Source organism: Trachurus trachurus (assembly GCF_905171665.1).
Source record: "Trachurus trachurus genome assembly, chromosome: 2".
In the NCBI taxonomy this organism is placed as follows: Eukaryota; Metazoa; Chordata; class Actinopteri; order Carangiformes; family Carangidae; genus Trachurus; species Trachurus trachurus.
The window spans coordinates 7,305,345-7,321,456 of NC_139914.1; the positions used below are offsets into that span (position 1 = coordinate 7,305,345).

Genomic DNA, 16,112 nt, shown 5'->3' on the forward strand with positions numbered 1-16,112 from the left:
ACAGTGAATGCTATTTTTTATAGTGAGTCACGCCGCATTGCCGGTCAATTCCCCCCAGCAGCAGCAAGGCCAGCACTAACCACAGGTTGCATGGTGGTGCCGGGGATCATGAACTGCATCTGCTGGGCCAACATGGCGGCCGCTGTCTTCTGCTGGATCAGGTTGTTTCGCCCGTTGATCTCGAGCTGGGTCTTCAGGTGAGCGGGTGGGTGGAGGTATTTGCAGTTCTCTCGCGTGCAACGGCCCTGAGCAAGGATAACAGAGAGGAGAGAGACACAAATAAACCCATTAACCGTCTGAGAACTAGAAGTCTCTGATCAACAGAATAAAGTGGAAAAAAATCAGATATATTTTCATAATAAACCTGGCTATGAACAGGTTGTGTCTGCCTGAGGTGGCAGATATGTGGGCATTCATTTTAACACAGACTCCAAAACATAAAGTGCTCGAAGGCAGCATACATATTCATGCCTAGAGAGTGTGAAACATATGAAATTATGAGCGCTACACATCCAGGAATGCTTGCGCTTGTGGGGGAAGCAGATAGCTCTCAGCTCTGAGTAGAAACATTGTTATGAAAGATCATTATCAGTTCCTGGTCCTGCCCGCACCACGGACACACTGACGAGCCAGTGTTCGGTGCCGACATGGAATTGATCTCAGTAATGGTATGCAAAGGCTTTGGTTCTGATTTCCAGCTATCTTGCCATCTTGACTAAACCTCTGTAACTCTCTGATGGATGGGTCATCCTGTATTCTCCACAGAAATGTAAATGCAGGGTTGCTGGGGTCAGATAGTCTGAGACCTCGGTGGTTGAAGGCAATTACACAGTCAACCCAGAGGCTAATGGCAAAAACAATAATCCAATATGGATCCCGGCTGCTGAGCTTATTGTGCCGAGAGTGGGTGGAGGAGAGGAGGGAGGTCGTGAATATACAGCAGAATACAGTAGAGGGAAACAGGACTGAAGCTGTGGGGAGGATGGGAAGTAAAGGTGAGGAGAGATGTGGGCAGAGAGGACTGATACGAGTTAGCACAGAGGAGTAAATCGGAGACGACAGGACAGATGGAGAGGACATGAAATGGCACATCTGGGTGAAAGTGGAGGAAGAAAAAGGGAAATTGAGCTAAATGAGAATCAGTGGAGGATGAGTAGGCCCAAACAACCCTTAACTCCATGACACAGAGGACTCACTACTACGCTGTGGCCTGATTAGCAGCGCTGTACAATAATCTCTCTAATTTCCTCTTGTAGGGAACTATGACAGCTCTGCCTTGTGTCCACAAATTGATTGACCATGACCGACGACGGTAATTACTCAAGTCCTGACTCAGACGACAGACCCATGCACATTGTATGATTCCCATGCTGGAGCAGTCTGGTGGGGGCCGTGACCTGTGTTTCACTGGACAGGACATGAGACTGAGTGCTGCAGGGATTACTGTAGAGAGTGGTTATGTAAAACCGGGGGGCATGATCAATACAGGATACAGGAAAAGCTGGAAAGGCTTTAAAAAATTAAATAATAAAAAAAAAAGAACATTAATTGCTGCATTTGTGCTTCTACGTCTGGATGTGGACAGATATTTGTCACCACGATAGCGTCACACTGTGCAAGATGGGTGTGGTCTGACCCATACATAATGAGTGCTCATGCAATAACACAGTCATGCGTACCCAGGACTCATGGGTCAGAGCATTTACATGTTAATGGCATGACAGGTGTGACTCAATTACATGTTGGTCTCTCCTTTGTATTGTGTGTTAAAGCAGATATCAGCTTCACGGCCGTTTCGGCTAATGCTGCGTTCAAGGCAGGCTTTTGAAACCGTAAGTTACAGCTTCAAGTCACAACTACGACTTGGTAGCGTTCCAGGTAACCCGTAGCTCGTGTTTTTACCATCCTGTTGTCTGTGAAAGTTCCCTATAACGGCCACTCGTAACTTCCGACCCGTGAACTCGTACCAGATCGAACTGGTATGACTTCACAGGAAGGAAAAACACAAAGTACGAGTTTCTTTGAACGCACCATGAGTTAGCAGCCCCCGCCCTTGTCAGGCATCAATTGGTCCTCGTGCTACGTCACCACATTCACGCGCATCCCTTGGCTGCACACACAGCCCTTCATGCCGTTCTCTCTCCTCATTGGATAACACTTGTATCCCACAAGGAAAATTTTCTCCTCGGGTTACAGCAGAGCAGAGTGACGGAGAGACTCGTGTTTAGGCTGAAATACTTCATGTAAGTGATTGCTGACGGAAAATAGGACTATTTAGGAATTATATTAACAAAAACATTCCACTGATATCTGCTTTAATGCTGTGCAAGCAATATTGACATGTTGTGAGATTTGCTTTTGCCGGTACTGCAGGGTCCAGCTTGAGCAAAAATTAAATGTATAAAATAATGCATTATTCTTTCTCTGATACTATTCTTAGTTTAGTACAAATCTGGAACGCATCCCATGGGTCGTGATGCAAACGAACAAAAGCATGATATGGATGGATACTGTTAACACAAAGGCTTGAAAGCCCACAGTGTCGCTCACCGTACTACAGGGATTTGAGGTGGCTACTCAACCTGTTCACCTCTGCGTAGCCACACTCAGAGCTTTGCTCTTCTGTGTTCAATGGGCAGGCAAACAGAGAAGTACGGTAGTACTTTTAATAAAGCACAGCTCAAGGTATAAGCATGACTCCCAGGGTAAATAGAACCAATAGAAAATAATCTTCAGGCCTCATCAAAAGGTAATAAAACCTAACAATCCACTGGCAGATATTAAAAATACACCACAGAGCGTTCAATTACTTTTTTTTTTCAAAGAATTTAAGGCTATGGGCTTCTTTGTGGTTGTTGTTTCCACATTAACAAACATACAAAGATATGAATTAGGTGTTGTTTCACTGTGCAGGTAGCAGGTCTGACGTTCACAGAGACCCTGGAGCATCAGTGATGGTGCGAGTCATGAATCAGACAGGACTGACCTCCACACCCTGCTGTTAACGCTGCAGCGAGCCACTCATACCCTCCTGCTTCACGGTCCTCATGCACAGAATCACACCTGCCCACACATATGCATACTAAATCGCACAATCACAACAAGCATCGCCCACACACACTGGCACAAGCATTGCATGCACACGGTCCACGGATATACACACTGCTGTGCACACAACCGTATTCATCAATTCAAATCTTTTGTGACCCGTCCAGACCAGAGGAATAATGTAAGCACTGGACGCCGCAAACCAAAAAACCTCAGATGTGTCAAAACTAATTGGAGCTTTCTGCACCGCCACCGACGCTGGCGAAAGGTGTGTGTATACAAGAGCTTTGTGTATCTGTGTCCATGAGAGGGAGAATGCGTAGGCAGGTCGGCAACTGTGTGTGTGTGTGTGCAGGAGAAAGTGTGTGGGCGGGTGTGACTCGGTGAGTGAGAGAGGGAGCTGGTGCTGAAGCTGTGCTCTGGACGCCATCCCAAACTCAGTCTGCAGGGAAGCGCAGCATCACTACGCACCCTACGGAGATCACAGACACAGGCAGGCACAAATAAAGACCACACGTACAAACACACACACACACACACACCGCAGACCCTCACCACTCACTTTGTCAGTTATGTGGACTTAAAGTACAGCCATTACTTCCCATCTTGCTCCACATTCACTTCATCTATAGCCTGTGAGTGACACATGCTTTTCGCAATTGCTCATCATTATTCTCCATTTAAAGTGATGAGGTAAATGGTGGTAGAGGAAGATTGGTTGGAAGATTGTTTCATGAACACACAAGACGCTGTCGCACTAAGTGCAGGCCTTGGACTCGTAAAAACCTTCGCCTTTCATCCTGTCAAACTTTATTTGAGAGCCTTTTCTCACTGCTGCATTCATGATCTATCACTGCATTGTGCCCGGTCTTTGCATAAATTAGGTTTGATTTGTCTTCGGTGTTCCTTTGTGTCTTGTTTGGAGGTGGTAGAAGCACATAAATGAAGTACCTACGCTGGAGCTGTCATGGTAATGGAAATTCCAGCACTATTTAAAAAAACTGTGGGGGAAAAAAGCATTCAATTACAAAAACAGTCATTATTTAAGACCTTGATCGGCCTGTATGAGTAAAATTATTGAGCATGGAATCGCACAAATGAGAAGCAAATTCAATATCATACTGTATGTGTAGTATAGAAACATTTGAGTCAATGCTTAGAAAGCAGAAGCTATAACTTCACTTATATATAAAAACGCCAAGGACACTTTCAGGTGTGAATAATATAGATCTGTGAATGTCTTCTCAAGTGTTGTAACCTACTCGCCAAGGTCCCAGCAGTTAGGATTGAAATGGTTATGAAATTTGATTAACTGATCAAGTATGATTGGCGGTTCACTGTGTATCAAAAAGCTGTTTAAATGATATCCGACAGGCCTCTCTTGGAGATTAGTCATGGAGAATGAGAACCGTCCCGAGGTTTTCTTTCTGCATCAAGCAGCTCTGGACCCGTATGGGCCGAGACGGAGCAGGATCGGTGTTAACGCTTTGTCTTCAACGTCTGTGCATAACTAACTTTCAGTGAGAAAAATGGAAAAACCCCAACAGTGACTAACGCGGCGCAGCCTGTGTCAACATTAACAACGTTAATCCTGCAGGATCCTCAGACAAATAAAGCTGACTAAGGTGGAGCAGCAGTCCAACACAACTTTCAGGCAAGCTGGTTCAGGGTATAGCAACAACCACATGTTACACCCTTATGTCGACACTCAGGTGATAGTTTTTCAAAACCTTTGGGAGGAAAAAAAAGCATGAAGCAGACTCTGCGAAGACCGCAAAGTCATGAATGTGAAGTGATACAAACCTCACATATCTAATGCGAGTTTCAGAGCACTGCTGTAACCAAGAGAAATTGGATTTTTTAAAATTTAAATACAGCTGTTATGAAGTGGAGAGAGATGAAAAGTAGAGGGAAAGAATAGAGCGTGGAGACAAGAGCTAAACCAAAAGAAGGACTGACTGGTGCAGCTCAAAGAGATGACCACTTATCCAGGAGAAATTAATTACTGCGTCTCTTTAGTTGGAGGAGAATGATGATGAAATGTACAAAGTCAGAAAAATTCATTTCTTTGACCCTGTGCCTGGTACTACTACCTTGATCATACACTCTGAGAGCTGGGTTTTATTTTCATTTTCAGTGCTGGTGTGAACACAGAGTCACTTTTAACACATAGCAGAGACCAGTTCTGTGTCTCTCACTGACTTACAGTCCTGAGTGTCTCAGTGCCTGCTGCAGAAGAGGATATGGATTTGCTATAAATATGGCAAAGGGACATCTGAATAGCTGATATCCCTTGGTGGGTGCTACAACACGAGGCTGCACACAAAAGAGCAGATCAGTTCAATTAGAGGAATCTGGTCCTGGTTCAGGCTGGAGATGTGAGGTGAGTCTGAGGCTACGCTCTGGATAATCCTGGAAAACATGTTCCAGGCTTTCACAGCTGTCATCAAGAAACAATGCTGATTAAAAACCTACACTCGCGCGCAGGCAAATAATGATGCATTCATTAAATCCAGAGAAGTGTTGGTTTATTGCTGCTATATGCACAGCAGCTAAAAAGCTTTCACCCACATCTCTTCTCTGATTAGGGGTGAAAATCTAACATCTGCTTTATAGCAGGAGCAATTCTTACTTTGATAATAAAAAATATATTAATAAAACAGAAAAGCCAACTGCAGTGACTGTGTAGCAGTGTCTATACATAGCATTTATGTAGTGTATTATTAATACTAATGATCATCAACAAAGGGTCCAGGCTGCAGCTTGAGATAATGTTTCCCTGCCACACTTGTGGATTCAAAGCACATAAGATGAGGTAAGCTTTGTGGAGAGGCGGCACAGCATCACATAAAAAAAAAAGAAAAAAGAAAGAGAGAGAGAACAAGAAAAAAGATGCATGCTTATGGCTCATGGTTTACACAGTGGGTCGGACCACAGGCGTGACAATGACAGCGCTAAAACACAGCGTTTAGCCCGATGACAATCCGGTGTCATCATTTGGTTTCAGACCTCTATCTTTCGGAGACAGTGGCAGACATGTGCAAACGCACAAACACCCACACAAACACACACACACGGGGAGTGAGCGCACTGTGCCTTCTGTCTCAGCCACCCACTCCGAGCAGAGCATAAATCCATTCATTGCGGGCATTGCCTCCGAGCAGCCGTCTATGAAAAGGATCTTTGAAAGCGCCAAGGCACCTCTGTGATTCACGCACCAGCCGCCGGTGTGTAGCCATAGTTACACGGAGAAATTATACCTTTCAGCAGGGTCGCTCACATGGCAACCTCTTATTGTAGGCTGCCGCTGCACCGTTGCCAGTGTGTATGAAATGCAATGATCCATGCTCGGGGATACACTAATAACTGCTTTGATTCAGATTGGATAATTATCTCCTTGCGTCGCGCTGAACGACGAACAACAGTGAAAGAGAGATCAAAGTTAAATTATCGGTTGTTTTCATTTGACACAGATCCTCTGTCCAGGATCTTTATAAAAATGAGACACTATCGCTGGCACATTCTTCAAATCCCCCGCGGCCATCGCCGACAAGATAGCACTTATTGTTTGCCAAGTTCTAGTAACATCAGTAAAAATGTGTTCCACATTATGGTTGATCCAGAGGGGAACGGGATAAAAGCAGCTAATTTCGTAAACAGATTAGGATTACATTCACTTCACCCACTGAGATTCCTTCCATTGTTTTGAGTTCTTGTAATAGGGGTCTTGTTAATTACAACCAGAACTCTTTTCTGGAGGAAAATGTCTTCATGTTTTTATTCTACTGTACAAAACAGACAGTACAAATACATTGTTGCTAATTTTTATTTTTACTTTGATTTGTGGTTTTTCTAATATCGAGCATTTATGAAGTGTATTCTGCACCTTTGCTCATAAATTTAAAGCCAGTTAGTCCCTAAATATTAGCTGATAAACATTAAATAATGAAAAAAATATTCAAAAATCAATTAATCATTTCAGCAATCTGTTGAATATCTTTGCATTTTGGCTTGTTGATTAATATTTTCTGATGATCACAGGCTAAATAATGACTGTATTAATTGAAAGAAGGATCTACAGATAAATCTATAATGAAATCTATAATCCTCCTTGTCAACAAAAGGAAGGAAAATTCATTTTCTCAGCGGTGATCATGTTCCAAATCACACATAATGTTCAGTTGACAAAAACTTAAGCAAAGGGGGAGAAAAAACAGGGCGACTATTTACCACAGTAAACACACAGCCAAGAGGACACGAAAAAACCCAATTCATCCCGAACAAAGTGACAGGTTGCTGAGGAGGGGACAACATTTTTTCTGCCCAAACATAACAGAACTATCGCACTGCAACACTCCGGCTACGGCCCACAGATACTGAGGCAGAGCTAAACAGGCAGAAAAAAACATAAAAACACTTCAAGAGGAAACATCCTCTGACTGTATATGGTTTAAACTCACAGCGACCCACTCCTTTGTTGTAATTTTGCTCATGTCCAATAATGTTTTCACTGTCAGCACACAGACGTCATTGTAGAGGATGAATGAATGTTCATGATGGTAACCAGACACAGATGGACAAGGAGTATCTGACTATCTTGTGAGTCAGCTGCACTCCTGTGACTGCCTGATTCACTGCTAATGTTACATTTATTTACTTCATTAGCCCGACAACAGCTGGGATGGATCCTGTAAAGCAGGGCTCCAGACTTGCCCCTAAATGGGGGCATTTGGCCCCTAAAATTTGAGCTAGTGCCAGTAAATTTTTCACCAACTTGTGCATGTGCAACCAGCAAAATGTGCTGCCTTTTTTGTTGTTGTTGGATTCCTGTTGTAATAAGACATCACATAATAGCTATTATTAAACTACAACCCCTCCTGAATCATGATTAGCCCCACCCACAATAAAATAAAATAAATTCACAGTAGACTTATGTATAACTGGCATTAGCATCCTCTTCCTAGCGATCACCCTGCCAGCTTCATCAGTGGCAGCAGCCCTTTTCCCGACCCCCCACCTCCTTCATCAGCCTGGCTGAATGGTCAGAGTGATGACTGTTGTGTGTCTGTGGGTGGCACAGACACAGAGGGCCAGTCTTCCACCCCCTCGGCAGAATAGCGCTTCAGTTGTGGGCCCCTCCGTTCACCACTGTAACATTTGCATTTTGCCCTCAATGGGCGCTCTATCCTCCGTCCTGCAGGAGACAGAGACTGGCTGCCTATAGGCTGCAGCGGACAGAGGAGCTGTAAATGTCCTCGTAAGAGTGACTGGAAATGTGTCTTTATATTACCCCCCCGCGGTTCCAGTCAGCGTTAATAGGGAGGCTAGTGCCACTGTTCTTATCCAAGATGGATACACTCAAAATGAGCAATTGCTTTTCTTTCCCACATCAACACTTCAACCAAAGAAACAATATCAATGAATTACGTCGTGGTAAATCTGGGGGAATCTGGGATGTGTGTGTGCATGCCTTCCTTCATTAAGCCCCCTTCTCTCCAGCAGCACAGAGAAGCTGGGTAGGCTTTCAATATCAAAGCCTCCATAATGTCTCCCTAATGCAAGCAGAGCACTCAGTGATGTGATCATTGACAGGGTGAGTGGCAGTATTGGCGATACAGAAAAACCAATCAGGGAGAGAGATCATGGAGAAACAGCTTAAAAGATGTAAAGTCAGCGCCGCAGCGTGCAGCGGCTGCTTATGAGTGTTGATTGCTCCTCCACGGCTTTTGAAGCGGTGAGATCCTAAAGGTCAGATAAATTGGATTGTAGCTTCAAGAGGTGCCGGCCCATGAATCTTCAGGAAAATCTAGTTCAGGCTAGTGAAACTGTGTGTGTGTTACCCACAAAGGCTGCAGGTCTGGTCGTCTGCAGTGCTGCTGGATTTTCCCTGGCACAGCATATTTGGTTTGTACGATACAGAGAAACTGCAACAAAGTCTTCCCCTCGTTTATCCGATTGTCCTTCTCAGCTCCGGAGGAGGAGGAGGGCCGCTGTGAGAAACTGACACTAATTTTTCTGACATGAAGCCTGTGATATGTGTAATCCCCTTAGAGCATAGCCGAAGAACCTGTTGTATCCCCACTGACCGCTGAAGGGGGGGGTGGACAGGCGCTCACTCGTTCTCCTTGTCTTTTTCCTTTGTATCTCTGTCCATCCCTCGTCCTCGCTCGCAGTGTGACATTTACATCCTGCTGCTAACGCTGTATATGCATTGTTGAAAAAAATGTACATGCTCACCCTTTAGCTGGGTGTTCTGTTTACAGATATTCATATTAAAGGTTATAAATATCCAAATAAGAGAATTTCTTGGCCTGCATCACTCTGCAGTCATCAGCTCCAGGAAGTAATGCCTCACCTCCACATTTAAAACAAAAAAAAAAGATGAAATATAAAAATTGCCTTTTCCTCTTCATCGCATTTTAGTTCACTGTGGTTTTCCACCTTCACTACTGAAAAGAATGGCTCCTCTTGTTCATAATGTCTGCCTTTCTCTCTTTCCTTTCTCAGTTTACTCCAAAAGAATCTCTTTTCCAGGGGCACTCACAGCTGGTTATGGGTCAGCCTATAACAGGTCACAGGGAAACCACTTTGGTGAAAGCCCCCAGTTGTGAGATGCCAACAGGACAGATACTCCAGTGCAAAACCCAATGATCCCAGCACCCGGTAGAGTAGTGAGGCGATGGATGCACATGGACAGGGCTTCCCTTCATCCTCCAACACGGAGAATGCTCCCTCTTAAGGATCCTGTTTTGTTTTTTGGGGCTCTAATGGATCCGTTTGGACTAATGGGTCTGTTTGAAGCTGCGTGGCTCCAGGACACCAGGAAACACTGAAAATCCATTATGAAATGATAGCCAAAGCCTTTTTGCTTACATGTGGGCTGGTAATGGAGAACAGGAATCAATGCAAACAGTGCGTAAGACCAAGTCATCTGAATGCTGGAGCGTGGAGGTAAATCAGCTCCCAGGGCCTTCTCAGGTCTCTGATCGGGTGTGTTTGGCCTGCATGGCTATTAAACTACAGTAATCGTCAATAATGCTAGTTAATACAAACAAGAATGGTCTCAGTGCAAAGGACAGAGACCAGGTAATTTGGAAACAATAGTCTTCTTTCCTTTTTACCTCCAACAAACACACACACACACACACACACGTGCGCACATAAGACTGTGTTGCCTCAGCAGTAATTAAGTGCCTTTGTTTCACCAGCTGTAATCCCACAGATGGAGGAGTAGTGCTGCTGCTGACACGCCTGAGATTACCCAAGGAGAGTGAGAGAGAGAGAGAGAGAGAGAGAGAGAGAGAGAGAGAGAGAGAGAGAGAGAGAGAGAGAGAGAGAGAGAGAGAGAGAGAGAGAGAGAGAGAGAGAGAGAGAATGGAAGATGAAGGTGAGATTTTAAAAAATGTTTTTTTTTTTTTTCTGTGCACGTTTGTCCTGGGACACCTGTCTGCAGGATTGCTCTCCCACTGGCCTCATAAGAAAACACTCCCACCACTGTGTCAGATGTGTCCACACCCAAGTGACTAAAGCAACAAATGTGGCTATAAATCTTGTTTTAATTGACATCATTTTAGCATTTTAGAAAACATAAGAGAGTCCACTCCTAGAGAGAACAAACGTAAATGCTCTTTATGTGATTATCTGTGCTGTGCCTAAACTGTCTGCAGCATACGCACCATAAGAGCTGTGATATTTACTTCATGCAAGTTATGAAACAAGTTTTTTTGTTCATTTGTCATACCCGTTGATGGATTTAAACAAAAGGAGCTTTCATGGAGTCATGCAGGAGAAAAAAAAGGCAATTTAAAACTAAAAGCACCAGCCACAAATTAAGGTTATCAGCGTTTAGATAACGACCCACAATGGATGTGCATGTTTCATGGCTGTAAATGTTGTTTTGTTCTGTTTTCAGGGGGGGTGGTGATGGTCAAAGTGCGTAGAGTGGCCCTGCTGTGGGGCACCTGCAGAGCCCAGGTCCCTGCTGATAATCCCGCTGGAGGCTGGAGCCCTGCTTCAGTTAATCTGATCATCTGTGACCTGCTGAGACATGAAACCCACCCTCCAGAGCTCCTCTAATCCGCAAACACACGCACACGCACACACAAACACACGCATCCACACACACACACACACACACACACACACACAGGTGTATGCATATTACACCCTTGCCAGTTGTCACATGGATACAGCGCATTTGAAGCGCAGCAACCATCTCGCTTTCCCACACCTCTACAAATACACACCCTGAAGAAAGGCTGGGCTACGACAATGCCACCTCTCAGGCTGTTGATAGGTGAGTCAGAGCTGAAGACTGAGGCATTAGCCTGCTTTCCACAAGCTGTCACTCCCCTGTGCTGAGAAGACAGATCTTGTCAGCTTTAGACTGATATGACAGCGGTCATATAGCTAACTTCAAGTAGCCACAGCAGCGAAACATTTCATAGAAATAGGTTACATGATGTTGACGCCCTAGTTTGAAAGGAACTGTGCCACAGCCCCAAGAGGAAACAGCAGAAAGCTGCTGGGCCTTATTTTAATATCCTAATTTTACATTTGTTAACAGATACCTCAGTTTCAATCACTCTCCGGCGATCAAAGCCACCACTACGCCGCAGCGCTCCAAAAATAACACAAAAATCCACTACAAATGCTAATGAGAGAAGTTAAGCAAACAATGCGAGAAAATAAAAAAGACTAGCGTACATCTTCTTTTCCCGCCGCTGACACTATCGACCGCATGTCAGAGCGTGTTGAGGAGTTGTGTAAATCCATAAAACAGATAAAGGAGGATAATGAGATGGAAGGGAGAGAGCAGATCTATTCATCAAAGCCTCTTTCTAACACACTCAGCAGATAGGGGCAGAAATGTTGTATGGCTGCTTACACTCCAGTTTGGAGATTAAAGCTTTGGATGCTGAAAAAAGTTGAGAGGTACAGGTTTATAATTCAAATGACGGAGAAATCTGGAGGGCTCAGTTACCCGAGTAAGAATTTAAAAACGCACCCGTGCACTGGTTAGGAAATGTATCTTGTATCTTTGATCATATTCAAGATATAATGCTTCACAGCCTGTCGTGTTCCTGTAAACATAATAAGAGACGACTCATGCATCAATTCACAGTTACAGAGTGAGCACAAATAAATATTTACACACCTGAGTGTTATATATAAATCAGTGTATGACATGCTAATAATCAGGATACTGAAAAATCCTGGAGAAGCCGGCTTGTGCAATTTCATTTTGCTACGTGCAATCAAAGGGGAATAATGGTGCACCACGGCCTGCATCGACGTGTTGTTTGTTGGTTGTGATGATGAGGCCTCTGAGGAAGCTCTCTCCTGTGGGCCGGAGACACTCTGAGCCCACACGGAGATGATGAAAACAGTTCTCATAAGGTCGGGAAGGCTGAGCTCAATGAGTGCTGATAGTCGGTTCAAGTAATAAGTGACCTTTGGTCAAAGAGATGAGATCAATAAAGCAGGATACAGTGACGCAAGCCTTTGAGCTGCAGGGTGTGTTTTATCTTCAAATTGTCTGATGCAGGTAAACATATTGATCACGCTATAAACCCGTGTTATCATCCTGTACTTTCTCCTGTTTCCTCGAAGGTAAGCCGTGGCTCTGTGGAGTGAACGTGTCAAGGAGAGAGCGAGAGTCGGACTGGCTGAATACAGGAACGCAAACAGAAGATTAGAGAGAATTTTTCACAGACAACATCTGTTTTCTTATCAACCATGAAATGCCTTTTTTGGTAACAGCCATCAGTGGAGTCTGTTCCCGAGCCCTGCCATCATTAGAGCTGATGCTCTTCTCAACAGAAAGTGTGACGCTAATCATATACCCCACTGGTACCACTTCTCTTTTTCCTCTCATCCTCCTCTCCTCCTTAGTCACTCAGCCAACATGGGTTCACCCCGCTCTGCGACCGCGCGCGTTGCCAATTAGTGTCCCCCACCTGTCGCCGCGGGTCATCGGTGCAGGCATCTGCTGGGTGTGAAAATTGGGCATCTCACTTTCGCCCATGAACTTTGCCTGGCCGCCCCCTGTAGGCCCAAACACATACACATATACACATACGCCCAGGGGCACTGATATGCTGCCATGACCTGGAGTTGACCTTTATGGTATGGCCACCCTGGGTGTGACACAAATAACACCTCCAGCTCTGGGTGGTGGGACTGGGTATTACAGACTAACCCCACCAGAATAGTACGCGTTACCGTGTCCTGTATGTTTTTGGTATCAAAAGATCTTCAACAGCTTAAACTCTGATTCTCAGTGGCGACATCATGATGCTGCCAGATCTCAGAAAATAAACTTGATGGGTACAATGTCATTATTTCTGATGGCCCAGCTACGCCAGCCAGACTCAAGTATCTTTTAATAACAGACGTCGAGTTTGATCGTTGACTGAGCCCAGCTAAACAAAAGAAGCTTCAATGGAGCATCATTTCAGAACCAGATCTGAATTAGAAGAGTGTGCTTTGCTGTGAAAACATTTACAATAATACCCAGCTTTCTCCCTAACTAGACAGCTGCAAGCCTTTTCATTCACTAATACAAGAGTCACACTCACTCCCCCAACTTTCATCCAAACAAGCTCTATCAAATTACTCCAAATTGGACCAGCAAGCAACATTCTGCTGGCGTATTAATCCCTATGTTTTTGGGTAAAGTTAGACTGGAACAAATTCGTCACTACGGCTGTAGCAGCATATAAGCCATTTTAGATGAGACAACAGATTCAGTCCTTATCCATAATCTAATGAGGTAAATGACCGTCCCTGTGCAGGTACTGTATACTGTACTGCAGCAGAGTGTTTCACAAGAAATGATGGCAGTTCTACTTTTAGAGCTGAGTCCATCGCTGGCACTCGTCAAGCCTGAACAGGATACAAGTCAGAACAACTGTAGGGAAAAGAAAGAGTTCACCGCGTGCACTGCATTAACGCTTCAACATGTTGTTTCAGAAGCAAGCCCACGTCAATCACTGTCAGTGCTGTTTATTCTCATTTTACTGGCAAAGAATCATTTTGTTACTCACATAGCAACATGTAATCTTTGATGTTTTCCCACACTCACACATCTTCAGATGGGATCAGGATGTCATGCTAGGCCTGGTTCACAACAGCCAGTTTGACACAGGCCGATAGTCATGTAGAGTGAGAAGTGATGGGAACCCATTCTGGTATAAGGCCCCCAAAGATTGCATTTCTGTTGCCTCATTAGATGGAGCCAATTAAGAAGATCTCTGTCTCATTATAAAGGCTGGCCCCTGGGAGACAGCTGGGCCTGTCTGTCTAACCGTTTGTAGCTCCCTAGGTGTGTGTGTGTGTATGTGTGTGTGCATGTGCATACGAGCTGGGGGTGGCTGGATGGGAATTTGCGGAGCATCTTGAGCTGTGTGTCTTTGTACGTTTGTCCATTGTATAATCAGAGGAGAATTAAAAGACGCCTGGGGGAGCAGTCAACACATTTCCTGAGCAACTATTAATTTGTATATTTAATATGGGCCAAAAAGAAAAGCCATACGTAAGACAAAGAGCACACTGTGGTATCTCTGTGCCTTCCAGGAAAACAACACAAGGATTACAGTATTGATTTTGCAAAAAATACTGGACATTTCTCAACCTATGGCAGGATTCAGCTGGACAGAACAGAGAAATGAATGCTCAGATGACTGATGATGATACTACATGTCAATAATTAATGAAACCAATACTAAAGGTCATGCACACAGCAAGACTCCTGCCTGATTCCACAGACCTGCCTTCAGCTTTGCTGCAGAGGTGCTCACAGCAGCAGCAGCAGCAGCAGCAGCAGCAGCGACTACTGCAGCACTAAGGCAGTTTGAGTCCAGCTGGCTTTGAAATCACCAAATGTGAGGATGGCATTGATTCTGCAGCACTGATTTAACTTGTTTTTTTACAGAGAGAGAGGGGGGAAAATTGCAGAGAATCTTGTACTTTATCAGCACTGTGGGCAGCAGAGCGAGATGGAAAAAAAAAAAGGAAAATAAAAAGGGATGACTCAGAGGTGGTGGGTGGATTGAGACCAGGTGAGACACTGTTACAGCAGATGGGCTGATTCTCAGCGCTCAGTCTCTCCATCATGTTGCAGGCTGAGGCAGCTACACCTACAGATGTTACTGGTTCAAATTTGCGGGGTTTGTCCTGCACTGCAGGATCGCGTGATCGCGTGACTTTTCACCACAACTGTTTTCCTCTAGGTGGCAGCACCGTACTAAATACTGCTCAGACGTTTTGGGGACAATGCTGACAGCCTGATAGCCGCGATTAGGAGTGGCGCTGTTCATGATACAGAATACAAGAGGATGAAAGGAGAACTAGCTGCAGACAGTAAATAATATAGTAGCCTCGTTTTTCAATGACAAAATGTAACGACGGCAGCTACAGTAGACTATAGCCCACGTCTCACTCTCTTTTTTCGGTCATCTGTCTCGTCATCTCCAAAATGTGTTTTTAAAATGAGCCAACTACAGTACTGTGCAGTAGTGCCGCAGATTTCTCACTCCGCACCTTGTTTGAGAGTGCAGCTGGATGATTTCTTGTGAATGAACGGGTCTGTGTCACTTTGGGGCTGGGCGATAAAACATAGGATAAATAACTTTCCCTCGATAGAAGACGCGGCCGATACAAAGTGACACCGTCAGCCATGCAGCCGGCCTGGACTTTTTATTTTTAATTATGAAGGATCATCTACGCAAGGCAAAGATGATAGCATCAACAAAACACGGCGTAACACACGCGGCTGTATGGGACAGGCTTTTATTTAATTCAGAACAAACCGCTTAGCAAAAATGGAAAATATAGTCTATAATAATTAATTGATCTGTTGTTTGGCCACTGTTTGAAAATAACCCGAATTATGAGCAAATAATCTGATCCAGAACAGCAGTCATAATCAGACTTCTTCTAAATAAACCTAAACATTAAATAACTGGGTCAGGTCGGACCATGGGGTTATTTTTTCTCTTCTTCTTCACAGGAGAAGAGGAGGCTATGTGCAAAGTACCACATTAACATCTCTATTCATATAA

General features: G+C 44.4%; 1 protein-coding gene across 15 annotated transcripts in view; it reads right to left on the reverse strand.

Moving 5' to 3' along the window:
• Positions 1 to 16,112, reverse strand: part of LOC310999792 (muscleblind-like protein 2a) — a 53,191-nt gene that overhangs the window by 18,019 nt on the left and 19,060 nt on the right. For all 15 annotated transcript variants that reach the window (XM_083990351.1, XM_083990353.1, XM_083990358.1 and 12 more), the window contains exon 3: positions 81 to 245. In XM_083990351.1, coding sequence (XP_083846477.1) covers positions 81 to 245 — 165 coding nt within the window. The remainder of the gene's footprint in view (positions 1 to 80; positions 246 to 16,112) is intronic.